Below are 26,585 nucleotides of genomic sequence, written 5' to 3'. Positions count from 1 at the left end.
CCTTCTACACTGTGCATACAATCCATGGCCATGCACAAGCTCGTCCTTTAAAATATTGTGCTAATGTGACCACACAAAATTATATAAAGGCCTTGCACTTACAAAAATTGAAAAAACATTTGTTTGGCCCTGGAAGCCCATAACAGGCAGAAGTTTCCTATTTGCAGTTAAAGTGTTTTGTCAACTGAAATTCATAGTGTTTGGCCTGCCATGTCTCAGAGTGACTTTTCTTAACTTTCCATCCTTCACTTTATTAACATTGCAACCTAGGTCTTAAGCAGCTTCCTCAGGGAATTGTGTGGCTGTGGAGGTGGAAATGCTCACCATTGTCAAGACTTTAAAAAGGCAACTAAATGCAATTGATTTAAAACGTATAAAATTCTGAAGTTTCCTGGCACAGTAGACGCAGAGAGGCAATTTCCACTCGTGGAAGAATCTATGATTGGAGGTAACTCTTTAAAACAGAAGTCAGGTGACTTTTTCTTCTCTCTGAGCGTTGTGAGTATTTAGAACTTTCTCCCTGAAAAGGTGTTGTAAACAGAATATTTCTGAATATTTTGAAGACAGAGATGGATAGATTATTGTTAAGCAAGGGGTTGAAAGATTATCAGCAGTTGGCAAACATGTGGATTTGAAGTTGCAACCAGATCAGTCATGAATTCATTGAATAGCAGAGCATGCACAAAGTGATGAATAGCCTACTTCTGGTCCTGATTTGTACGTTTGTATGATTTTCATACATTACCATTTGTTTAAAGCACATAAGGTTTTTTTAATGGAAACTGCTGTTACTTGCTGTGGGTCTGAGATTAACCTAGCACAGTGCTGCATAGTGACATGTGTCAGAATCACTGTCTGACTGAAAGATTATCTCTTTAGTGCTTCCCAACATCACAATCTATTTGGCCCTCTCTCTTCAGTAAAAAACAATGAAAACCACACAGAAACTGATACCCTGTAACTGAGCACTAAAGACCTTATGTGCTAAGAAAGCAATGCAACCCACACAGAGGATGGCAACCTTTACATTGTTGTTGAAATGAGTGTGTGATAAGAAAGTAATGCAAAGTGGACAGAGGCTGATCTCCAAATAATTGCTCAAGTGAAGGAGTGCTAAGAAACCAGCCTAAGAGCTATCACATGCATCTATCTTAGAGACGAATAACATGCATGTGTATTCCCGCACAAAAAGCCACCTGGCAGAATCATGTAGGTCATACGTGTCCCTGAGCTCCAAAGTGAAATCCTGAATGGCTGAAGTGATGTTTGAGTTGCTCTGAGAGCAGGTATGATGATGTGGTGAGGCTGGTGGTTTGATAATGTTGACTAGTGTGGGTGAAGGTTGATGAATGATAGTGGCCATGGTGCATGCAGGAATGATGCTCAGAAGAAGCTCTTGTGTGCTGGACAGAACAAGCATTTGTCAAGCTACAGCCATCAGGTATCCACTCTGAGTTGTCAGCAATTTGGAGGTATTGTATAAATAAACTGAGTCCGGGCTTTAATGAGATGCAAAAACATGGAAATAAAAGTAGTCAGTGCTCGATGACAAGGTTCTGAAGTCAGCATTTAAGGTCTGAAGAAACATTTAAGAACATGTTTAAAAAATATCTTTGTAATTTTGCATTCATTTGTTTATAAAGTAAAGAAAGCATGAGGTAGCCTGAATAATTTATGTTTTGTTTTATTGCTGATTTAATTCCTTTCCCACATCAAAGAAGTTTTGACTAAAACTTGTGAGGTGTGTATCTTGGAAGTGATAGCCCTAAGTATAGACTTCATAGCACCGTTCTAAAAAGCTTCCAGAGATATAAGGGTCTCCAGGTGCATTTGCATAGACATTTAAATATCTTCAGTAATTATTTTCTGGGTTGAAGGGATGTGCATTGTGGTGTGACAAGCAATCTTTGCTGACTCCTCTTTAGTTTACTATTCATACAAACAAATTGATCACAGAAGATTGATATTGACATTTTCTTGTTATCGGGCATGCAATCTGTGGGGAAGAATACAGGACAGGCAAGCAGACATAGACAGAGTGGATAGATAGCTGGCAGATTAAATTCAGTACAAATATTGGTGAGATGATTCATTTGGAGAAGATGTAGGCTCTAAATGGTAAGAATTAATGGAGCTGGCAAACCAAGATATATAGGGATCAGATACATATATTTTTAAAAGCTAAGAGTACAACTAGAAAGGAACATGTAATTAGAATGTATTTTACTTAGAGGTAAAGAAAGGTCTTTGAATATAAGTGTAAAAAGAGATATTGGCTTGGATTTTCCACATAAAAATGGTCTCTGCACTCATAAATTCCCCTGACCTGACACTGCTCCACATTTCTTCAAAACCTTCCAATTCCTGCTTTCCCAGAAATGTACAATGTACCCATAATTTAAGAGATTTCTTTAAAAGTGAAGCAGGAAATAAGATGTAGCCCTTTGCTTCAGCACCAGCTGCCCTACAGTGAGTTTAAATCTAGTCTTTGAATGTTAGTGAATCTACAAATCAATGAATAAGATAACATGTAGATAGGTAAGGTGGGCAATGGGTGAGTCACGAGTGTGGTGCTGGAAAAGAACAGCAAATCAGGAAGCATCCAAGGAGCAGGAAAATCAACGATTTGAAGAATTCCTGATGAAGGGCTGTTGCCCAAAATGTCGATTTTCCTACTCCTTGGATGCTGCCTGACCTGCTGTATTTTTCCAGCACCACACTCTTGACTCTAATCTCAAGCATCTGCAGTACTCACTTTCACCTTTGTGGGCGGCACGGTGGCACAGTGGTTAGCACTGCTGCCTCACAGCGCCAGAGACCCGGGTTCAATTCCCGCCTCAGGCGACTCTCTGTGTGGAGTTTGCACATTCCCCCCGTGTCTGCGTGGGTTTCCTCCGGGTGCTCCGGTTTCCTCCCACACTCCAAAGATGTGCAGGTCAGGTGAATTGGTCATGCTAAATTGCCCGTAGTGTTAGGTAAGGGGTAGATGTAGGGGTATGGGTGGGTTGCGCTTCGGCGGGTCGGTGTGGACTTATTGGGCCGAAGGGCCTGTTTCCACACTGTAAGTAATCTAATCACCTGGATAATGGGTGAGGCAAGTGATATAAGTAGATGGATGAGTTGGGTGAAGTGTACAGATGAATCTGAGGTAATCAGATAGGGTGGGTCTGATCAGGAGTACTTGGGGTGGGATGTAGTCAAGTCAGATTGGGATGTGAGTCTTTAGGGGTTAGTCAGATCCGGCTGATGTGTAGTCAAGTGGTTACAGGGAGGTCTAGTGGTAATCTTGTTGAAGCCGTAATTAGGTCTGATTGAAAGTGCCTGATTGAAGGATTGAAGGAGAGAGATTAATTGTGTTGTGTCAGGGGTGATGATAAGTTATTTAAGGTTCGTCAGGTGGTCAGAGGTGCGTTTGGGGGTAACTGTATTTAAGCTGTAATCAGGTCTGATTGGATGAGTAGTTGACTATGTAAGAATATTCATTATTGAAAATCAGACAATGCAGTAACATTCTGGACCCTCCAGTTGAGGCCAAAGAACTGTATTTGACATAGTACATATGTCATCTAAAGTAATGTGACAAGACTATGGCTCTAAGAGGTGTATTTTATCCTTTTTTTTGGAATGGAGATTTTGAGCCAGGTATCAAGCTGTCTGGTCCAAGCCAATAAAATTGGAACAATAGAAGCAGCCTGAATGGGTGGGATCAGGCTGCCACAGAACCAGAGTTTTAGTTTAGCTTTCAGCAGTTGTTGGTGTTTTTGAAGCCATTTGTGAAAGCTGAAAGAGGAAGAAGTAATTGAATATAAAACAGTCAGCAAGAAATCCATTAAGGAACTCAGACAAAGCTTCTTTTCCCAAAGAATGGTGAGAAGGCTTAATTTATTATTTCAGGGTGGTTGAAATAAGATTCGGTGTTATTCTATCATCCTTTCACCTTTTCTAGGAGGAGAAATTTACAGTTCATCTCTCCATGGCCTCAAACTATTCTCCATCAGACTAATCTGTTCAAATTCAATAAATAAAAAAGAAGTATTAAGTGCAAACATATTTATATTCATTACAAACATTGCTATTCTTCTCAAACAATCAAACAACAATGAGACTGATATACCACTGTGTGTATACCAGCAGTGTTAATGCATTTTACTCAACACATTTGGCACTGCTGATGCCCAGAGGAGATTTCCTCAGATTTTACATTATATTTTTATTTGGATTCAGCTGTTGAGTCACAGATTGGAAGAGGTTCACATTTTCTGCAGGAACATAGACATGTTGGCGCAGAAGTGGTTGTTCTTTCTGTGCTCACTCAAGTTTTTATTCACCTGGGATAGCTGAAACCTAACCACAATTTTCTGTCTTAGGCATGAGAATACTATCCCCAGCCAAAAGGCTATACTCACTTTACAGACAATGAATTATTCTTGAAGTGTAGTCACTGTAAGAAAATGCAGCAGCCAATTTGAATCACAAGGTCCAACAAAAAGAATTTTTGACAGCGTCGAAGGAAGAGTTCTGTTCAAGTCACCAGGAAAATTTCCTGGTCTTCTGTCAATGGAGGACTGTGAGCATTTCTGGAACCAACTTCTTAGGAAGGACACAACAACAGAAATTGATGGAGTCTGTCAGCATCTGTGGAAAGAAAGCAGAGTTTGCTAAGTTTAATTGAAGTGTGATAGCTTAGTGTGATAAAGGATAAAGAAAAAAAAGATATTTGTTGCAACTGACTGAGATTGGGTTAAGAAAGATGGGAGCTGTGACACCTCCTCACCTGATCATAACTGTCCTCACCTGGAAATCTGATGTCTGTTCACCCTTCACCAGTGTTGCCTCTGAACTGGCTGCTGCTCAGTGAATTTGACCTCACCGATTAGCATGGCAACAGGCATTCCGTCTAATTTATTTCCAGCAATATGGCCCTCTGAGCTTCATGCATGGCAGCAACTTCTGGAAGTTAACATTGAAAGTCAGTGCTGCAGCTGGTGTGCCAGTATCGACTACCATGTGTGCAGCTCTGGCAGCAGGTGCATGTGTCTACAGCTAAGCAGCTTTGAGAGGACTTGGTATTGGCACATTGACTTCAATTCCAGAAGTTACTGCTGCACTCAGACCTCAGAAGATCACACAATAACAACAAAAGTCATAAATCACACAGCACCAGGTTATAGTCCAACAGGTTTAATTGGAAGCACACTAGCTTTCGGAGCGACGCTCCTTCTTCACAATCACCTGATGATTGTGCTTCCAATTAAACCTGTTGGACTATAACCTGGTGTTGTGTGATTTTTAACTTTGTACACCCCAGTCCAACATCGGCATCTCCAAAACAAAAGTCATGGGGAATGTCGCCCATCACCCTTTTCCGATCTAAAATGTCTTCATTTTAGATTCTTATCTTTGACTCCATCAAAGCCTTACACTTCCCTATCTCTATGAGCTCCTTCAGTCCGATAACATTCCAAGATCTTAGCACTTTTCCAATATTTGTATATTTCCAAATGTAAAAGCTGAAGGGTTGGTAGCTGTGATCCTGCTCTATAATTCTCCCATTACGTCCTTTTGACTCCTTTTTCAAGCCTCTCTAAAACTTTACCTCTTTGATAAGCTTTTGGTATATATCTAAATATCTTCCTATGTGGCTCAGTGTCAAGCCTTGTTCTCCACATCCCCTGTAAAACTATTTTTATTGCATTAAAGTCACTATATGCATGCAAGTTGGCATTGTTGTCATATATATAATAACCACAATTACTACATTTTAAGGCCCAATAATGACTAGTTTTCAGGCTTGAAGTTTTAATTAGTGTAAAACTGATTGGTCTGGTGCTTAGAATGGCAAGTTTTATTTGCTACCATGAGTTTTGGTATTCTTCATAAAAGATAGGAAAAATCAGCTATTATCCTCACTCCTCTGAACTGTTCAGTAAACCCTGCTGGAAACTGTAAGTACATGAATGATTGATGAGGGTAATTCTGGCTCTAGCTGTGATACCTCTGCAATCACTTTGCCACTATCAACCAAAATTGATGCTTAAACTTACGAATGGTTACTGAGAAGTGCTCAGCTGGGAAGGGCATCAATATAGCACCATCATAACCTGGTAACCCCTTCTTGTGTTCAATACCTTGACTAATAAAGTCAAGGAGCCCAAATGCCTGAATATAAAACAAAGAACAGGAAAAATAATCAGTCCGTTCTGAAGAACAAAGCATATCTATGACTTACAGCAGCTTTGTTGCTGGTGTCAGTTGTAATAGGAGTAAATATTTACCATAGCTGATGCAATAGTAAAATGGTTTTACTCCACTTGGGAATATGATTCTTCTCAAAACATGTGGTGTAAAAGAGGTTAAAATTGGTCCAACACACAGTTCCTTCTGAATATCTAAACTGAAATTCACTTCAGATTTTTATGGAATATTATTGTGGAATTTACAGTATGTGCAGCCAAAGATAAGTGCAACCAGGAAAGCTGTCACACAGTGTTGAATGCATAAGAGCCCAAAGATTACAGGACAAAATTATGGTCACAGGGAAGTCATACATTTCTCAAAGGTGAATGAATGCGTTTTTAACATTTCAGTCTAGTAAATGACCTAATCTGCACTTGAATTTATGTAAAAATATCAAATACGATTTATGTTGAAGAGCAATTACTTTAATGACAAGGAGCGTAATATATAACAGTGCATTTGTTAAACTATTGGAGCAGGTGAAGAAATGGGCATGACTCCAGAAAATTGCAAACTGAAACAGAGGTGATGCTGATAGATTCTTGCTTTATGACGGACACAGCATCAAGCTATGACAAAGCTATAACTGGTTGAAATTATTCCTTTCTGTTAACTTCAAAAAAACACTGCATGTTAGGCATGCTTCATGTACCAGTACACTATAATGCAATCTTAAAACATTTCCATCAGTCACGATACATATCACGCCGCTGGAGTTAAGGAATGCATTACTTATTCTGGCTGTCTGCAAAGCTTAGGCAAATTTTGCAAAACAAGAGTTTTCAAGCTAAAGTGCATTTGCCAAATGAGCTTTGCAACCCAAGGAACAATTGATGCAGCAATAAGGGCTATCCTTTGGAATAGAGGATCATTGAAAGAAAAAGAAGTATGATAAAGAATCTTTTTCAAGCATTTTTCTATGAATAGGCACTGAGTAACAGAAACCATTTTCAGGCATTCTGATACTTTACTTGGATCTCCTTGAATTTGTGTAGAATATGGGACCTTGATAAACTCTGTACACACAGGCAATGTATAATCTCAATTCTTTGAGGGCTCTTGTAGTGCAGTGATAATTCTCTGCCTCTCGGCCAGGAAGCCTGGTTTCAAATCCTGTCTGTTCCTGAAGTATTCATCATCTCTGAGTAGGTTGATTCAGAATATATCTATAAACTGACCTTATTCAAATCACCAGCTAACTGACCTACGGGTTACTGACGCATTATGTGTTGATTGCAATCCAATTATTGATAGTACAAGGTGACCCAGCTGAAATACTCAAGCTCATTCTTCCACCACCTATCTGATAAGCATATAATCAATATTTTAAAAAAAGAACAGTAAATATTATTTCATTCTTATCCCATTGCTTTCTGAATGATATTTCTGGATAATGTTGCAAAACATGTCAAGATGCATTTACTAAGAGACACCACCTAATAGACAAAGTTGAAAAAATTAGAAAATAAATATACTACATGAGAAGCGGTGGTCAGACCTTTAAACTTTTGTATGTTAAAAGCCTACAAATTGTAAAACAATGGGACAGTGAAGGAGGTATGAGGGTAGAATTTACTGGAGAGTTAGATTTGAAATGACATGACAAATCCTGGCTGTAAAACAGAGAATTAAACAGTAAACAGTAGAATTAACATATGAGAAAACATTTGGAATTTAGCAGGAAGAGAGAATTAATTGCCTGCAATAACATTGATAAATAGGGAAAGATAAGGAAAAAAAAATATTGAGGGAGAAAGTTTGGAGGTTATGAATTGAAATACTTTTCTGTAAGTGACAATTAAAGCACCAAACACAAAGTATATGCACACATTGCTTATTAATGGTATGACAGACAGGGCACGCCATCATGTGCTTCAGACAGCTAGAGGCTCTCAGTGTTCCTTTCTCACGGTAAATCAAATTGTTATTTCTATTGACTTGAGATATAAATAATCTGCCTTTTCTTTCTATTAGTATTGTCAGGGTTACCAGGGAGCCAGCACGTAAAGATTTTGAACACTGACAGTTTGCAATAATCATAATATTCGGGAAGATAATAGTAATCCCAGAACCCCAAATTGCTGTCCTGGGGTCATGGATTTGATTCATACCACAGCAGGTGGTGAAACTAGAATTCATAAAAGTTTGAAATAAATAGTGAGCCTACCATATATTCACTGATAATTGTCATTAAAACCAATCTGGTTCACGACTCTCATTAAGGAAAGGGAATCTGACATTTTTGCTTGGTCCAGTTTATATATATATATATATATATATATGACTCCAAATCACAACAACATCTATGACTCTTAACTGGGATTAGGATTGGATGGTAAATTCTAATTTAGCCAGTGAAACTCATACCTCATGCATACATTTTTTAAAATTGTAATAACCTTCTTCACCAAAATTTCCTAAGAACTTGGAACTTCTGATTATTCTTAAAAGTATATTTTCCAGATTATAAATGTCCTCTGGAGAGGGTTGACTGGACTTGGTTGATAGGACAAAATCAGGAATAATAAGCCAAAAGCTAATTTTACATACTGCCCAACACTCTTTTCAGCTGGCCAGTTGTGTATTAATTCTAACACAAATATCTCCTCCTGTGGCTCCAGTTTTATTTGTAATTATCAGCTATTCAGTTTAGACTTGTGTAGTCTACTTTTTAGGTTTGTTTCTAAAGTGTAAACTGAGCACTAGAAATGTGACTTTTAAATCTAAAATCTGTCCTGTCATTCATTATCATGACATAAAAATTGAGCCATTTGATATACTTTTAAGATTAGATTAGATTACCTACAGTGTGGCAACAGGCCCTTTGGCCCAACTAGTCCACACCGACCCTCTGAAGAGTAACCCACCCAGACCCAATTCCCTCTGACTAATGCACCTAGCACTATGGGCAATTCCTATAACCTGTGCATCTTTGGACGGAAACCCACCCAGACACAGGGAGAATATGCAAACTCCACACAGACAGTTGCCTGAGGCTGGAATTGAACCTGGGACTATGGTGCTGTGAGGCAGCAGTGCTCACCACAAAGCCACCATGACATTGGAGAATTCTTATCAGCAAGAAAGGTTCCATTCGTATCTAGGTTCCATTCACTTTTATAATGAAAACCGATTTATTAACAGATTTTCAAACTGATTAGACATTTGGGATGGAAGGAAGGGGACAGGCTATTCACCACTCATACTTTACTCTAAAGGATAAATAAGCCACACTATCAGTCTGTTTACATTTAAATAAAGGCATTGTATAAATATAAGACCACAAAGTTACCATTTGTTATATCCATATTCTTGTGCATTCATATCTTGTCAAATTTTCTATGTTTTGATTTTATAGCTGGAGATAAATGCCTTTTTGAACAAGGACAAATTGCAGTTTAATTCTGACTGTTATATTAATTTCAACCTTCAGAGAGTTAACTTTCCATAATGCACTAGCATCTAGTGATATTTATAAGGCATATTATTCAGAGCCAAACTAAATGTTTATATGATTGTTTCTTTTGCATATCAGTATTGGTTTGCTGATATAGTTTAGAAGCATTCATGCTTATAAAGTTACAGTGACTCTCCTTCATTGAACATATTGGTTAAAAGGGGTGATGGGGAATAAGTTCTGATTTAAAGTGATGTTGGTCTGATCCTTTTCAAGAAGAAACTAGATATAGTTCTTAGGGTTAATCAAAGGGTATAATGGGAAAGCAGGAAAAGTGTGATGAGTTGGATGATCAGCAATGACCATATTGAATGGCAAAGCAGACTTGAAAGGCTGAATGGCCTGATCTTCTCCTATTCTCTATGTTTCTAATACAGAGAACTAAGGGTGGAATCAGGGGTTAAACTTTCCTTCTAAATTGAAAAGAAGCATTCTGAAATAAGTTTAGATTTGAAAACAGGCTTTATCTACAGTTCAGAGGAAAGGTGAAATAATCTCAATGTTGAGGCATTGTTGCATATGCGCTATATTTGTAAAGTTTACTATTAGCCCATAATTATATTGCATTAACAGTGATAGAGTGTTGTGTTTGGTACTTGACAATTTATGATTCATTTTATAAATGCAATTTACCTTAAAGGGCATGCAACTTGCTCACACATTGTATGTAAAATGAGCCTGTTTGCTAGTTTGTAATTTTGCTCATCTCACAAAGAAATGATCAGTGCATCTTACAAAAAGGTAGGCGAAACATATAGCATACATAAAAAATAATAAATGATCTTAAACTAATAACCTAGTTCATGCTATCCAGTGACTCTAAGGTTAGCTTCTGATTCTAGGAAATGTGGAGTCAATTTATGGAACTGCCCAGTGATGCTGAATGCAAGAGAACCTCTCTAATGAAACCTAAAATTTGTAACAAGTAGATTATTTTTGTTTTTTCTCAGGTTCTCTCTAGACATCCCTGAAGTAGCCAGTGTAACATGACTGCTGTGACAAATGGACATGCTTCTGCATGCTTTCTCCCCATTCTTCTGCATAGCCATTCTTCAAATACTGTATATACAAAAGAGCACCATTGATGTTATCCTTACTAGTTTCCCTCCTTTCCACTTGATATCTGCTATAACCTTGCTGTTTTATAATAGTTGGGTTGTCAGGGTTTTAAAATTTTAATTTAGCCATTCCATTACAATCCTGGGGTTAACATGTGTCCTTGACTATACAATAAATCATCGCAATGATTCCATCAATAAAGAGTTGATGTGAACTTCACAGTAGCAATATGCAGTATTTTGTTATGACTACCTAAAGTATTAATGTCTATATGTACAGAAAACAAATAAGAACTGAACAATGGAGTGTCATTTTCATCTGATGGGCAACTTGATCACATTTTTTGTAACAAATAATTCTATTGAATTCAAATATTCCATTCTTCATGCTAATCCTCTTCATATTTTCATTGTCTTGAAATCAGTGCTCCTCACATAACCTCTTGCAGTCTTTTAGAAGGTCTGGTGATATTTAATTCTTTCTCTTGCAAATGTTTTTTTTGCTTTCATTTACATATGTTTAAAATTCAAGTCTAATCATTCTTTTTGATTCTCAGACACCTGACAAGGATGATATAAAAACAGAAAGGTCTGAAGAAACTCAGCAGGTCTGGCAGCATTTGTGAAATGAGAAACAGAATTAGTGTTTTAAGACCAGTGTAACTCTTCTTTGGAACCCTATTGAGATCTGAAGAAGTGTCATACTGGCCTCAAAACTGTTAACTCCATTTCTTACTCTGCAGAGGCTGCCAGACCTGCTTGATTTCTCCAGCACACTGTTTTATTTCTGATTTCCAATATCCACTGTATTTAGCTTTTATTTTATGTATTAGGAACAATTTTACTGAGAAAATCTTCTTGGATCATTAAATAAATGGATGTTTACTATCTCCGTGGCACTGAACCCAATGAGCTCTCTATTGGAGACCTATACTTTTTTTTCTCTAAGCCTTTTGATATCCCTGAAGTACCCAGTATAATATGGCTACTTGCATCTTAGTATTGCAGATACATCATTGCAGTTTATTTTATGCAAAATACCTGAGTTAGCTCTGAAATATGAATTAAGAAAAAGAAATAATACTGCACAGTAGTAATTTAAATTAAATTATCCAATGTGATTAAATAAGTCATTTTAATGTCAAAGGTTGATGGTTGAATTTTCCATTGTTTGTCTTTTGAAGGACTTCCAGACGATGCATTTTGTTCTCTTGAGAACTTGCTGTATTTATATCTGGCGAACAATAAGGTAAAAGATTTTAATTATTTCAGACAGTTTCATGGCATTATCTGAATACAATTTATTGAACTAAATTGCAAGCCAGACGTTTAATTGTCCTTCTAGTCAAACATAAATCTAATCAATTGATAAAAATCTATACTATATGTTGGCTATAATGGTCTTGATAAAATAACTAAATTCAAACGAACTGCAGGACCACAGCACAAAACTGTCCATAACATGGTGTTTTCTGACTCAAAAATATTCATCTCATTCTGAGATAGGCTGTTTAAAAAATTGGCACTTTGGTGAGGCAGTGTACTTTCCCCTCATCATCTAAACCAGTTATGCCTGATCTGGGTGTGCTTAGTGTTGGCACAGGAGTGGAAAGAGTTGAATTCTAAAACATTGACACCTGCCATCTTTGAAAAGTTGTAAAATTCATCTTTAAATACCAATTTGTTGTACCATCCATTTCCCTTTGATTTGGATCTCAGAGCAGTTACTTTTAAGCTTATAAAATGTTAAAAGAAAATATACTTTTGTTGTCTTTAGTTATTTATGATGAATGTTGAAAAATGATAATCAGATGTCATAAATTTGCTTAACATTATTTTTGCACTGTTAATTATAAATAATGTACATAATTATAATGGAGCTAACTTGACTTGTCTAACTTGTATGAAATACTTTTCCATTTAGATCCAGAACAATTTTAATTAACATGATGCAGCTGTGGAGTGGTGGTACAAGAACCTGTAACTTACCCACCCCTCCGATCTCAGTCATTTTGTTGTGGCAGTGTTGAGTAGAGGCCAAAGGCTTCTACCCAGGGAGGAAATATCAGCAGAAATCCGACTGATGCTGCTTTCCTGTCATGTTATGCAAAATACTGTTGGAATGAATTTGGATTTAGATTGGCCAGATGCTATCTCATCTAGAGTTGGTATCATGGCTTAAATAGTCTAGGGAAAAAGGGAGAAACCAAAAAAAGCAGTAAAATTACATGCTATTCCAAACAAAAGTGAATACATATAGTTATCAGGGCTGTATCTGCCCATAATTTCTAACTTTAATCCTCACTAACAGGTTTTTCAAGATAAAATGGACAAAATCTTCAACAGAGGTGAAAGCCACATGACGTAAAGACATGGGAGGTATTAAAGGGCCATCTGTGTTTATAATCATTCAGATTACATATAGTTGGTACAATAGAAAAATGTAAATGTTCTTGTATTATATTTAAATTAATATTTACATTACAAGTAAAATACTCAATGACAAGCTCATATATATAAAACTTATTGTACTGATTGCCTAAGGTATAATTCTTCAGATGAAACATTAGAATGGGATGCTGCCTTCATATTCTAGTGCTTCAGGTAGATATGAAAGATCTCTGGGACAGTTCAAAGAGAAGATAGCCTTCTTCCTCCCCTGCTCAAAGCATGGATGAGTTGGCCTCTTATTTAATTTATCTTTGTGCAAATCTGTTACGTGCACAAGGGCTATGGTGGTGCTGGTAGACTTAGATATATTAGGTGGGGTTAAAGGATCTTTAGATTATATGAAAGGAATAGAGGGGTATGGACCAAGGGCAGGCAAAAGGGATTAGTTTAATTTGAAATCATGTTCACACAACATCGTGGGCTGAAGGGCCCGCTCCTTAGCTGTACAGTTCTATGTTCTACTATGTTGCCGACATGACAACAACCTAAATTCATTGCATGTGAATTGTTTCTGAGCAACATTGTGAGGTTGTATATAAATACAAACCTTCGATCTGAGTCACTTGGCCTTGGACTAAGCTGAATTACTTAGTCCCACTCACTCATAAATTTGCTGTTTGCCCTCTACTGGGTTCTACTTTTGTGTCATTAACTGATACTATGGACCACTGTAAATAACATCAGTTAATAGAATTAAATAAGCCAGCATGTGAGAGTATTTGGAGTCTAAAATGGGTGCTTACAATAGTAAAAGCCTTTACCCATCCTTTACTGCCAATAATTCCTCTTATATGGAAAGAATTCATGAGCAAAAGAAAGATCAAAAATGATTTCAGTGTGGTATATTGACACTGTGCTACAGAGTGATGGGTCATGGGTTTGTTCTGATGGTCCTCCACATACTGAATGCCTGATTTCTACTATACGATCAGGTGGTGGTGCCAAGTGCTGACCAGTCATACTCACAGTTATAGGGATGGCAAACTCATCATCACTTGCCACCTGGTACTCACAGTCTATTTACCATCTTCAACAAAGTCCTGGGATTAGTTCTCCAGTCTGCTTTCACCACAGGGAGCTTTGTGGCTCAGTGAAACCATAAAAGGAAAATATAATAATTGAACCAGAATTACTGGAAATTAAAATTGTTTCAATATGTCAAGAGTTTCTGTTGATGTTCATAAGGCCTTCATGCATTTATGATGCAAACAACACACATGATGGGTGACCAATGAGAACAGAAAATAATAATAACTATATAAAATTATTCATTTATAACATTTTTTTCCAATGTGTTTACTTCTGATTTGATTATAAGGAATACTATTCTATATCCAGGGCTCACTGAGCATGTCTCTGCTGTACGTTTGATGTCACTTAGAAATATTTCTAAATTATTATCATGTCTACAAAGCCTGTACCAATAAGAATTTTAAATTTGCTTTATTTATAAATATATCAATTTCATGCAGATAAAATTTACTTTTTGGCACTAACTTTTAAGTTTCTAACCACATTGGAACAGAGGCAGAATAATTTAAATTCATGTGGGTTTAATAGGGTGGCACGGTGGCACAGTGGTTAGCACTGCTGCCTCACAGCGCCAGAGACCTGGGTTCAATTCCTGCCTCAGGCGACTGACTGTGTGGAGTTTGCACGTTCTCCCCGTGTCTGCGTGGGTTTCCTCCGGGTGCTCCGGTTTCCTCCCACAGTCCAAAGATGTGCAGGTCAGGTGAATTGGCCATGCTAAATTGCCCGTAGTGTTAGGTAAGGGGTAAATGTAGGGGAATGGGTGGGTTGCACTTCGGCGGGTCGGTGTGGACTTGTTGGGCCGAAGGGCCTGTTTCCACACTGTAAGTAATCTAATCTAAAACTAGTGTATGGGATCTGATTTTGAGTTTCCCATCCCAATACCCCCAACTTTCACTAATATTGGGTAAGGTATGTGGAGCCAGCTTACACCTTGCACTCCTAAACTATCAATTCCATTGCAGGGGGCTAGCACCTCCTGGTCCCATGCAATTTTAATGGAGTCAGATCAGTTTCTTCATAACTTGTGGTTTATTATCCCTCAAAAACTTTGTGAACCATGTTCTGGATTCCGTAATTGTTCAACAGATGAAGTCCAAAGCTCTTATCCATGCTCTCCTTAGCCTTTACATGTCAACTCATGGAAAGCTATGCTACCTACCCACTCTATGGCCCCTCATACCTTCCATGTCAACTCATGGTAGATCCATACAAATTCATTCGGTGTACATTATATATAGAAACAATGAACCATGTAATAACAATGGCATTTGTAGAACTCCTTAAAACTGTTACTTTTCTTTTAAAAAGCTGCTGTTTCTACAAACCTATAAAAGTGACAATCAACCAGATATTTAAAATATCAAAAAACAGAAACTAAATCATCTGACATATCTTCATCTTGTGAAAATAAACATTGAATAAGCATCCAAAATTTAGAATAAAGGAAAATTAACTTGTAATAATGTTATAAAGCTCTCAGTTAGGCAAAGTTTTCCTTTCTGCCCAGCTGTGTCAACAAAGTAAAACCTTTTACATATGTCTGGGCCAAGCCTCATAATGCATGTGAAGAAAAAATACTAATGGAAAGATATGAAGCTCATACAAAATCAGTTTATGTAGACGATGGAAAGCAATGCTGAGGGTTAGTAACTATTTAATTAAAAGTACCTGATGCAGTTTTTCCACTTTGTTCATGTGTGTGCATGTTAGGTGACAATAAAAGGATATTCTATTCTAACATGCCACACTACTGCTAAGAAACCCTGACCTAACACATGGCAAACAGTTCAATAACAGCTGGCAGTCAAAGCAGAAGAGAGTTTCTCGGCCGACCTCAGGCCTTGATGCTGTCTAGCAGAGGCCTGCATCTTCTGTGACCTCCAGTGAGGTCTACGCCTCGGGCAATCCAGTTGCAAGAAAGTAAGCCATTTTTAAACTCTACTAGCAAGTTGAGGGTCATGGGGAGAATGGGGACCATGGTAGTTAAATGTGATGGCTTGAGATTGGAGCATTTGGAGGCTCCACGTCCACAATGGCAGAGTGGCCACCCGGGTATCCAGTGGATACAATAGTCATCTTTCTTCCCTACCAGGAAGGCCTGTTTAGAGCCTCAGTGGCCATTTACTGACAACTTAAGGACCTTAATTGTTGGCAGGTTAAGAAGATTATCCATGGTCATTCTCACTAGGAACATACAATTACTGAAATTGTAAGAAGGAGGTCAGCATCTTGCCCTGCCAACATGCCAATTAATTACACTTCTTGCCACCTCTCTCTTCATTTTCATGTCACATATGAAATTATTTAGTTTCTGTTATTGATACTTGAGTGGTCTGGTTGATTGACACTTTCTATAGGATTGTAGAAGCAGCAGAGGAAACCTGCATCCAGAGTTTCATTGTGTTCAGCTGGAGAGTGAAAAGGTGACTGGAATATCTTTATAACCAGCAAGTCACTGCTAAGACTTGACAGTGCTTGATACAGATTATATGGTATTTGGACATGTTGAAGGGTTGCAAAGCCAAGGAATAATTTCTCTAAAAAATTGTTCCAGAGTGGTACAAATGAGGATTGAATATGCCCATCAGTTATGAGGAGGCCAAAATGATCACCAACTGTGGGAAATTGTAGAAAACAAAAGTCAATTACTGCTAAAGGTAGTGGATTGGACTCAAATAGATGTTGTTATGTGGGTTCTGCCTAATACTTTAGGATTAATTTTGTTAAACGTAAGATAAGTTGCTGTACGTTGATGATCTAGCATGTTGGAAGGCTGTTGAAAAATAGAATGTGGATATGTACCTTTATAACCTCTAGCACCATCGAGAGCCTTTTCTGATGTTCCAATTTTTTGTCAACCTGTTTGCCCTGATGGAATTTTAAATGTTCTCATTGATGCCCAAGTAAAGCTATTGGAGAGTATAGGTCGGTTCATAAAGTAATTTGATAAACTATGTATCAGTAACATTGTGTTGGTTAACACACATTAATACCTAAATTACAAAGTAGATGTTCCCTCATAATACATTAAAAACTATAGGTGTTATATTTTGTTATAGACGAACCATGCCCTTTCTGTTCTGCTATTAATGTTTCAGGCAAGAGAAGAATAGCTGCTCAAATCATAGATGATGCAATTGCAATGCACCATTGATATCACTGTAAATGTAGCAACTCTTTTATCTGGAAAGCAACAATTCCCAAACCATGTCTGACTACCACAAGATCACCAACTGGGCCTTGCTGCCTTTTGCAAACTGGAGGCTGACTGGAAATTAATTGCTGTCTTTGAGGATCATAAGGAATTACATGCAGGCAAGTAGACCCCAGTGCTTCTGACCCAACTTCTTAAAAATTGACTGAAGACAGGGTGAAGCAGGGAATGACCAAATCTGGCTGCCCCACCGAAGGATCTGTTTCCATGCTGTACATCTCTATGACTCTAGATTAACAGAGACCAGGAAAGAGGCAAAGACTTTTAAAACAGTTAATGTAAAGACAATGACTGCAGATGCTGAAAACCAAATACTGGATTAGTGGTGCTGGAAGAGCACAGCAGTTCAGGCAGCATCCAATGAGCAGCAAAATCGACGTTTTGGGCAAAAGCCCTTCATCAGGAATAAAGGCAGTGAGCCTGAAGCGTGGAGAGATAAGCTAGAGGAGGGTGGGGGTGGGGAGAGAGTAGCATAGAGTACAATGGGTGAGTGGGGGAGGAGATGAAGGTGATAGGTCAAGGAGGAGAGGGTGGAGTGGATAGGTGGAAAAGAAGATAGGCAGGTCGGACAAGTCTGGACAAGTCAAGGAGACAGTGCTGAGCTGGAAGTTTGAAACTAGGATGAGGTGGGGGAAGGGGAAATGAGGAAGCTGTTGAAGTCCACATTGATGCCCTGGGGTTGAAGTGTTCCGAGGCGGAAGATGAGGCGTTCTTCCTCCAGGCGTCTGGTGGTGAGGGAGCGGCGGTGAAGGAGGCCCAGGATCTCCATGTCCTCGGCAGAGTGGGAGGGGGAGTTGTCCGACCTGCCTATCTTCTTTTCCACCTATCCACTCCACCCTCTCCTCCTTGACCTATCACCTTCATCTCCTCCCCCACTCACCCATTGTACTCTATGCTACTCTCTCCCCACCCCCACCCTCCTCTAGCTTATCTCTCCACGCTTCAGGCTCACTGCCTTTATTCCTGATGAAGGGTTTTTGCCCGAAACATCGATTTCGCTGCTCGTTGGATGCTGCATAAACTTTTAAAATAGTTAGTTAAGTGACTTACATCTCTCACAGTAATTGATATCTGAAAGAATGAGACATTTGTAAAAGGTTTATTTTAGTGTCAAGATGTTGTTGGCAACAACTAAAATTTTGCCAATGTTTCGAATGGACACTCCTAAAATATTTAGTAGTAGTTAGCTTGTTAACCCTGCAACCTCGCATTATAATTAGATACTGTGTCTTTCAGTGATACTCTGTTATGGTATAGCTTGTGGAGGAACAGGATATTTCGGATAGCAACTTCCTGATTTCCACATTTAACTGTTCATATGTGGCAACTGGTTGATGTCCAATTGGCTCTAAATTAAAAGTGAACATTGATGCCCTCACCATTTTTTCTACTGCACTATCATGGTCATAACTTAAATTATCTATTGTGTATTCATTTAAAACCAGTCTAAATATTCTTAATCTAATACTTTATTAGAAGACTAATTTAATAACAGAACAAGGTTGGGCAGTTGTGGCACAGTGATAGTATCCCTATCTCTGAGCCAGGGGAACCTCAGTTCAAGTCCCTCCTGCTCCTGATATGTAATAATGTCTCTAAACAGAGTGATCAGAAAATATTTAAATAGGACAAAGAAGGTTAGAATGCTCCTAATCAATTTTTGGTGCCAGGGTTCCCTAAAAAGGAAGCCAGAACTAATTAACATCTGTATTCTCCGTTAGCTGCAGCAGTTTGTTGATCAAAAACAAATAAATTGTTTTCCAGATCAGATTAAACATTTTATTATACTTCAGGAACTACAAACAGGTCTAAATTAGCACATTGTTGCTTTTACTCTTAGGAATTGGTTCAAAACCAGACCAGATTAATAGGTAAAAACAATGACTGCAGATGCTGAAAACCAAATACTGGATTAGTGGTGCTGGAAGAGCACAGCAGTTCAGGCAGCATCCAACGAGCAGCGAAATCGACGTTTCGGGCAAAAGCCCTTCATCAGGAATAAAGGCAGTGAGCCTGAAGCATGGAGAGATAAGCTAGAGGAGGGTGGGGGTGGGGAGAGAGTAGCATAGAGTACAATGGGTGAGTGGGGGAGGAGATGAAGGTGATAGGTCAAGGAGGAGAGGGTGGAGTGGATAGGTGGAAAAGAAGATAGGCAGGTCGGACAAGTCAAGGAGACAGTAACTGAGCTGGAAGTTTGAAACTAGGATGAGGTGGGGGAAGGGAAAATGAGGAAGCTGTTGAAGTCCACATTGATGCCCTGGGGTTGAAGTGTTCTGAGGCGGAAGATGAGGCGTTCTTCCTCCAGGCGTCTGGTGGTGAGGGAGCGGCGGTGAAGGAGGCCCAGGACCTCCATGTCCTCGGCAGAGTGGGAGGGGGAGTTGAAATGTTGGGCCACGGGGCGGTTTGATTGATTGGTGCAGGTGTCTCGGAGATGTTCCCTAAAGCGCTCTGCTAGGAGGCGCCCAGTCTCCCCAATGTAGAGGAGACCACATCGGGAGCAACGGATACAATAAATGATATTGGTGGATGTGCAGGTGAAATTTGATGGATGTGGAAGACTCCTTTAGGGCCTTGGATAGAGGTGAGGGAGGAGTTGTGGGCACAGGTTTTACAGTTCCTGCGGTGTCAGGGGAAAGTGCCAGAATGGGAGGGTGGGTCTTAGGGGATGTGGACCTGACCAGGTAGTCACGGAGGGAACGGTCTTTGCGGAAGGCGGAAAGGGGTGGGGAGGGAAATATATCCCTGGTTGTGGGGTCTTTTTGGAGGTGGCAGAAATGTCGGTGGATGATTTGGTTGATGCGAAGGTTTGTAGGGTGGAAGGTGAGCACCAGGGGCGTTCTGTCCTTGTTACGGTTGGAGGGGTGGGGTCTGAGGGCGGAGGTGCGGGATGTGGACGAGATGCGTTGGAGGGCATCTTTAACCACGTGGGAAGGGAAATTGCGGTCTCTAAAGAAGGAGGCCATCTGGTGTGTCCTATGGTGGAACTGGTCCTCCTGGGAGCAGATACGGCGGAGGCGGAGAAATTGGGAATACGGGATGGCATTTTTGCAAGAGATAGGGTGGGAAGAGGTGTAATCCAGGTAGCTATGGGAGTCAGTGCGTTTGTAAAAAATGTCAGTGTCAAGTCGGTCGTCACTAATGGAGATGGAGAGGTCCAGGAAGGGGAGCGAGGTGTCAGAGATAGTCCAGGTAAATTTAAGGTCAGGGTGGAATGTGTTGGTGAATTTGATGAATTGCTCAACCTTCTCGCGGGTGCATGAGGTGGCGCCAATGCAGTCATCAATGTAGCGGAGGAAGAGGTGGGGAGTGGTGCCAGTGTAATTATGGAAGATCAACTGTTCTACATAGCCAACAAAGAGACAGGCATAGCTGGGGCCCATACGTGTGCCCATGGCTACACCTTTGGTCTGGAGGAAGTGGGAGGATTCAAAGGAGAAATTGTTAAGGGTGAGGACCAGTTCGGCCAAACGAATGAGAGTGTCAGTGGAAGGGTACTGTTGGGGACGTCTGGAAAGGAAAAGATGGAGGGCTTGGAGGCCCTGGTCATTGCGAATGGAGGTGTAGAGGGATTGGATATCCATGGTGAAGATAAGGCGTTGGGGGCCGGGGAAACGGAAGTCTTGGAGGAGGTGGAGGGCGTGGGTGGTGTCTCGAACGTATGTGGGGAGTTCCTGGACTAGGAGGGATAGGACAGTGTCAAGGTAGGTAGACATGAGTTCAGTGGGGCAGGAGCATGCTGAGACAATGGGTCGGCCAGGGTGGTCAGGCTTGTGGATCTTGGGAAGGAGGTAGAACCGGGCAGTGCGGGGTTCCCGGACTATGAGGTTGGAAGCTGTGGGTGGGAGATCTCCTGAGGTGATGAGGTTCTGTATGGTCTGGGAGATGATGGTTTGGTGATGGGGGGTGAGGTCATGGTCGAGGGAGCAGTAGGAAGAGGTGTCCTCGAGTTGGCATTTGGCTTCAGTGGTGTAGAGGTCAGTGCGCCAGACTACCACTGCGCCCCCTTTATCCGCTGTCTTGATGGTGAGGTTGGGATTGGAGCAGAGGGATTGGAGGGCTGCGCATTGTGAGGGTGAGAGGTTGGAGTGGGGGAGGGGGGACGACAGGTTGAGGCGGTTAATGTCCCGGCGGCAGTTGGAAATGAAGAGGTCGAGGGCAGGTAATAGGCCAGCGCGGGGTGTCCAGGTGGATGCAGTGTGTTGGAGGTGGGCGAAGGGGTCCTCGGAAGGTGGGCGGGAGTCCTGATTGTGAAAGTAAGCTCGGAGGCGGAGGCGACGGAAGAATTGTTCGATCTCACGTCGTGTATTAAATTTATTGATGCGTGGACGGAGGGGGATGAAGGTGAGTCCTTTGCTGAGGACTGATCATTCGTCCTCAGTGAGTGGGAGGTCTGGAGGGATGGTGAAAACTCGGCAGGGCCAGGAGCTGAGATCTGGTGCGGGTGTGGAGCTGGGATTGGGGTCGGAGCCAGTACCTGGAGTGGGTGTGATGGTGAGGGGAATGGGGGTGGAGGCATGAGCTGGGGTAATGTTGCCCTCAGGGTTCTGGGGTGTGGGGATAGTGACAGTGGGGTCTGTGGGGGGCGTGTCAGCAGAATGCAGGTGAGTGGCGCTGGTGGGGGCGGAAGTGGTGGTGATCATGGCAGTAGGGGAAGTCATTGAGCGTGTGGCATCAGCGATGATGTGAGGTTAGGATGAGTCTTCTTGTCTGTTGGTCCGATGGCCCAAAATATATTTGAATGGTCTTTCCCATTTCCCATTGACAATGTGTGCACAGTATAAAGCTGCCTTTATATTTTTAATGCATTCACATGTTTTCAGAATGGCAGATCCCAGAATTGGGAAAACTTGCTGAGTTCTCTACTTTTTGCCATTTACCTAAATGATTTGGATGTGAGCATAAGAGGTACAGTCAGTAAGTTTTCAAGATGACACCAAAATTGGAGGTTTAGTGGACAGCAAAGAGGGTTACCTCAGATTACAACAGGATCTTGACCAGATGGGCCAATGGGCTGAGAAGTGACAGATGGAGTTTAATTCAGATAAATGCGAGGTGCTGCATTTTGGGAAAGCAAATCTTAGCAGGACTTATACATTTAATGGTCAGGTCCTAGGGAGTGTTGCTGAACAAACAGACTTTGGAGTGCAGGTTCATAGCTCCTTGAAAGTGGAGTCTCAGGTAGATAGGATAGTGAAGAAGGCGTTTGGTATGCTTTCCTTTATTGGTCAGAGTATTGAATACAGGAGTTGGAAGATCATGTTGCAGCTGTACAGGACATTGGTTAGGCCACTGTTGGAATATTGCATGCAGTTCTGGTCCCCTTCCTGTCAGAAAGATGTTGTGAAACTTGAAAGGGTTCAGAAAAGATTTACAAGGATGTTGCCAGGGTTGGAGGATTTGAGCTATAGGGAGAGGCTGAACAGGCTGGGGCTGTTTTCCCTGGAGCATCAGAGGCTGAGGGTGACCTTATAGAGGTTTACAAAATTATGAGGGGCATGGATAGGGTAAATAGGCAAAGTCTTTTCCCTGCAGTCAGGGAGTCCAGAACTAGAGGCCATAGGTTTAGGGTGAGAGGGGAAAGATATAAAGGAGACCTATGGGGCAACTTCTTCATGCAGAGGGTGGTACATGTATGGAATGAGCTGCCAGAGGAAGTGGTCGATGCTGGTACAATTGCAACATTTAAAAGGCATTTGGATGGGTATATGAATAGGAAGGGTTTGGAGGGATATGGGCCGGGTGCTGGCAGGTGGGTCTAGATTGGGTTGGGATATCTGGTCGGCATGGACAGGTTGGACCGAAGGGTCTGTTTCCACGCTGTATATCTCTATGACTCTATGACTCTAGGAGAAAGTCATTTAGGTACTCTACTGATGTTTAATGGACATCTCAGTGTGATTTACAAAACCAGTACTTGAAAATTTAGATCTCTCCTTTCACAAACAAAATATGCAGTTGTTACACCACAAGGAAAACTGTTAAATTCATTGCATGAGGACTTCCTTGTCCACAAGTTGGCCAGTAATCAAGAAGTATGTTTGTGTCAGTGGTGTATGACTTAAACTTGAGTTTGACTGATTCCTTTCATTTAAACAGACAGGACAGGGATCTGCTGATTGGCTATTGTATATTTTTCAGCTTACAGTTGCTCCAAAATACCTGCCGAAAACCTTGGTGAGTGCTGATGTTGCAGCAAATTACCTTACAAAGATCTATCCCCTCACTTTTGGGCAGAAGCCAAATCTAAGGTATGATTTGTCAAGTGAACCAGTATATATGTATGTCAGAAAAACAAATCAGAAGATGTTGAATAAAAACAGAAAGTACTAAAGACATTTAACAGATCTGGTAACATCTGTGGATACAGAAACTGAATTATCATTTTGAGTCCAATTTCACTACAGGATATTGAAGTTGATTGGTACAAAGTACTCACATTACCATTTCCCAAGGCAGAAATCATTTTCCCGTAGTTTTCTTCACTTTCCTCCTAGAGTTATGACCTTGTTTTAGGGTATAGTTTCATCAATATTATTAGAGGGCAGTGGAGGATGTTTGATCTTGAAGAGTGCAGAATTGAGCCCCACCCCTTTCATTTTATTGCTCTTCTGAATTGGAGTGACAAATCTGAGATGTGGGGGTTTGGTGGACCTTTAATTTGCATTGTGTTAACCTTTTAGCCAACTCAATATTCACACTCCTGTCTTGGCTAAGAATAGCTACTTCAGCAAGAATCCTCTGGTTTTACGGTCAGTGTTACACCAATTGGTATATTACCAACTTAAACATTTTGTGAAAGTTAAGCCAAAGTCTTAGATTTTTTGCAAGGGGGTTTGCAAACCTGGCTTCAAAATATGATTTGCAAAGCACTTGACTGAAATTGTCTTGTGACTTTTCTGTAAAGATTTTCAGATTCCAAGTTTTTGTGATTTTTCTTAAGGGATAGATGTTGCATGGGATATCTCCTCTATTCTCAAATACTGTAGTGCATGGATTTTTTTTCTTACATCAGGTCTGGCTATGGTTTAACTTCGTAATGGCTGAGTGGTATTACCGCTGGACTATTAATCCAGAGAGCCAGGTAATGTTCTGGGGACTCAGGTTCAAATTCCGTCACAACAGATACCTGGAATAAATACCTGCAATTAAGAATCTAATGATGGCCATGAAGTCATTGCTGATTGTCAGAAAAATCCATTAATTTCCTTCAGGGAAGGAAACTACCATCCGTACCTTAGTTGGCTTACATGTGACTCCAGGTCCACAGCAATGTGGTTGACTCTTAACTGCCCTCTGGACAATTAGGGATGGGCAATAAATGCTGGCCCAGCCAGCAAAGCCCTTATCTCCTGAATGATTTTTTAAAAAATCACTGCCTCTGAGAGTGCCACACTCCCTTGATTTTGTGCTCAGATTCTGGTGTTGGACGTAAACCTGTAGCCTTCTGAGAAGTGAGAGTGCCATTAACTAACTGACCCACCACTTAGCAACCAATGGATGTAGTCATCAAGCAGAAGACTAGGAATGCCAATGAACTTAAAGATCATTTTAAAAGCACTGTCTATTCTATCAGAGGCAAAACAAGACAGGACTCTCAGTCTAGGTCCACCTAATGAAAGAGTTGTCACAAACTGACTCTGGCCTAAAAATATTCATTGCAAAATAAACAAATAAGTACTTAGATATTGCATTACAATCCTCTGACATTGTTATATGTTCAACTGTACCATTCACTTCAAAAACAAAGGTTAAGATCGGCATTACAATAGAGCACACAGAGATATCATATGTGTATCCACCAAAATGATCAACAATAATTTTCATGTTATGACAAGAGAGGCCTCAGTGCTTATGATGCAGCATCATTAAAAGTTTGCTCGGAACACATAGTAGTTCGTATTTATTTCTAAAGGTTCTCATTGGAATCTTAACTGTGTTTTGGGGAAATCCTCAGTGGAGTTCAGATATGCTTCTCCATAAGGTTAAAGGTCAGACTTTGTACCTTCGAGCAGCTCTCTTCCATGTTGGAAGAGAGAAAGGTCCAACTTGTTTTTGTACCCTTTCAAGATTGTTACGGTGCAGTCGAGGGAATAAAACTATAGAATTGATTAGATACGTTACCCATAGAGTAAATCAAGACATTATGACAAATCTCATTATTATCTAATATTATATTACTCATTTTAAATAGGAATATTATGCTATTTACAAAACATAATATTTTAAAAGTTTCATGGAATAAAATAATTTGGTGTGCATTCTAAACCAGGGAATGCATCAAAATCCAACTGATATGAAGCATATTTTACTTCAGAAAGATGTTATTTTAATTGTGTTTTCATGTTTTCTGTACAACAGTTTAATTATTTAAGCACTGAGTAGATATTTGTCACTAATGTTAAGCTGCAAGTGAGTTAGAATTGTTATTACAATCCAGAAAAATGTAAAGATTCAAAATGCAAATGATATAAACATCGGCAGTTTTGTGGTGTTGATCTACATTTTATCATGTTACTTCTCCTGGATAGACTTTCTAGGTGCTTCTGAATAATTGTTCTGAATAGAATCAGAACATACTAAGGCCAACTGCAATGGTTCATTATTACCTTAGCTGAAATTACGTACACAACTCAGATAAGAAATGCCTCAACTTTAAGCATTGGCTTGAATTGCATAACTGACCTCAGCAGGTGTAAGAGACATTGCAGTTGACCTCAGTCTGTCCTGATCCTATTCTCAACCATTGTTCAGCGACACATAGGAATTTTGAGTGAGGACATAATTCAAATTGGTCTTCATGGTGTCACAGTGAATTAGCCTGTCATTACTCATTCTGTAGTCTAAAAAGCATTGAGAGGATGAATGGGACTCAGGGAGTTATCAGCCAGTACCTCAGGGGATGAGGAAGTAAATTGGAAGGGAAAGGACGATTATTAAACACAACGTTGGTAAACTGGCAAACATTGCAGCAACTTAAAAAGTAAAATAGCTGCCATGTTTATCTATAAAACAACAACACTTCAAAAACAATTGATTCACTGAAGTACTTTGGGACACCCAGAAGACATTACTACACAATTTCTACCTAGTTGCCTCATCATCTTTTCACAGAATCTTAGCTCATGAAAATAGGCTG

The 26,585-nt window shown here is 40.1% G+C and overlaps 1 protein-coding gene across 3 annotated transcripts in view; it reads left to right on the top strand.

Moving 5' to 3' along the window:
* podn (podocan) overlaps positions 1-26,585 on the top strand; it is a 50,312-nt gene that overhangs the window by 5,423 nt on the left and 18,304 nt on the right. For all 3 annotated transcript variants that reach the window (XM_072574185.1, XM_072574187.1, XM_072574186.1), the window contains exons 4-5: positions 11,937-12,001; positions 23,588-23,697. In XM_072574185.1, coding sequence (XP_072430286.1) covers positions 11,937-12,001; positions 23,588-23,697 — 175 coding nt within the window. The remainder of the gene's footprint in view (positions 1-11,936; positions 12,002-23,587; positions 23,698-26,585) is intronic.

Source organism: Chiloscyllium punctatum, chromosome 7, assembly GCF_047496795.1.
Source record: "Chiloscyllium punctatum isolate Juve2018m chromosome 7, sChiPun1.3, whole genome shotgun sequence".
Classification (NCBI taxonomy): Eukaryota; Metazoa; Chordata; class Chondrichthyes; order Orectolobiformes; family Hemiscylliidae; genus Chiloscyllium; species Chiloscyllium punctatum.
Note: the sequence above shows the minus strand (reverse complement) of the source record. Positions and strands in the feature narration are given on the sequence as shown.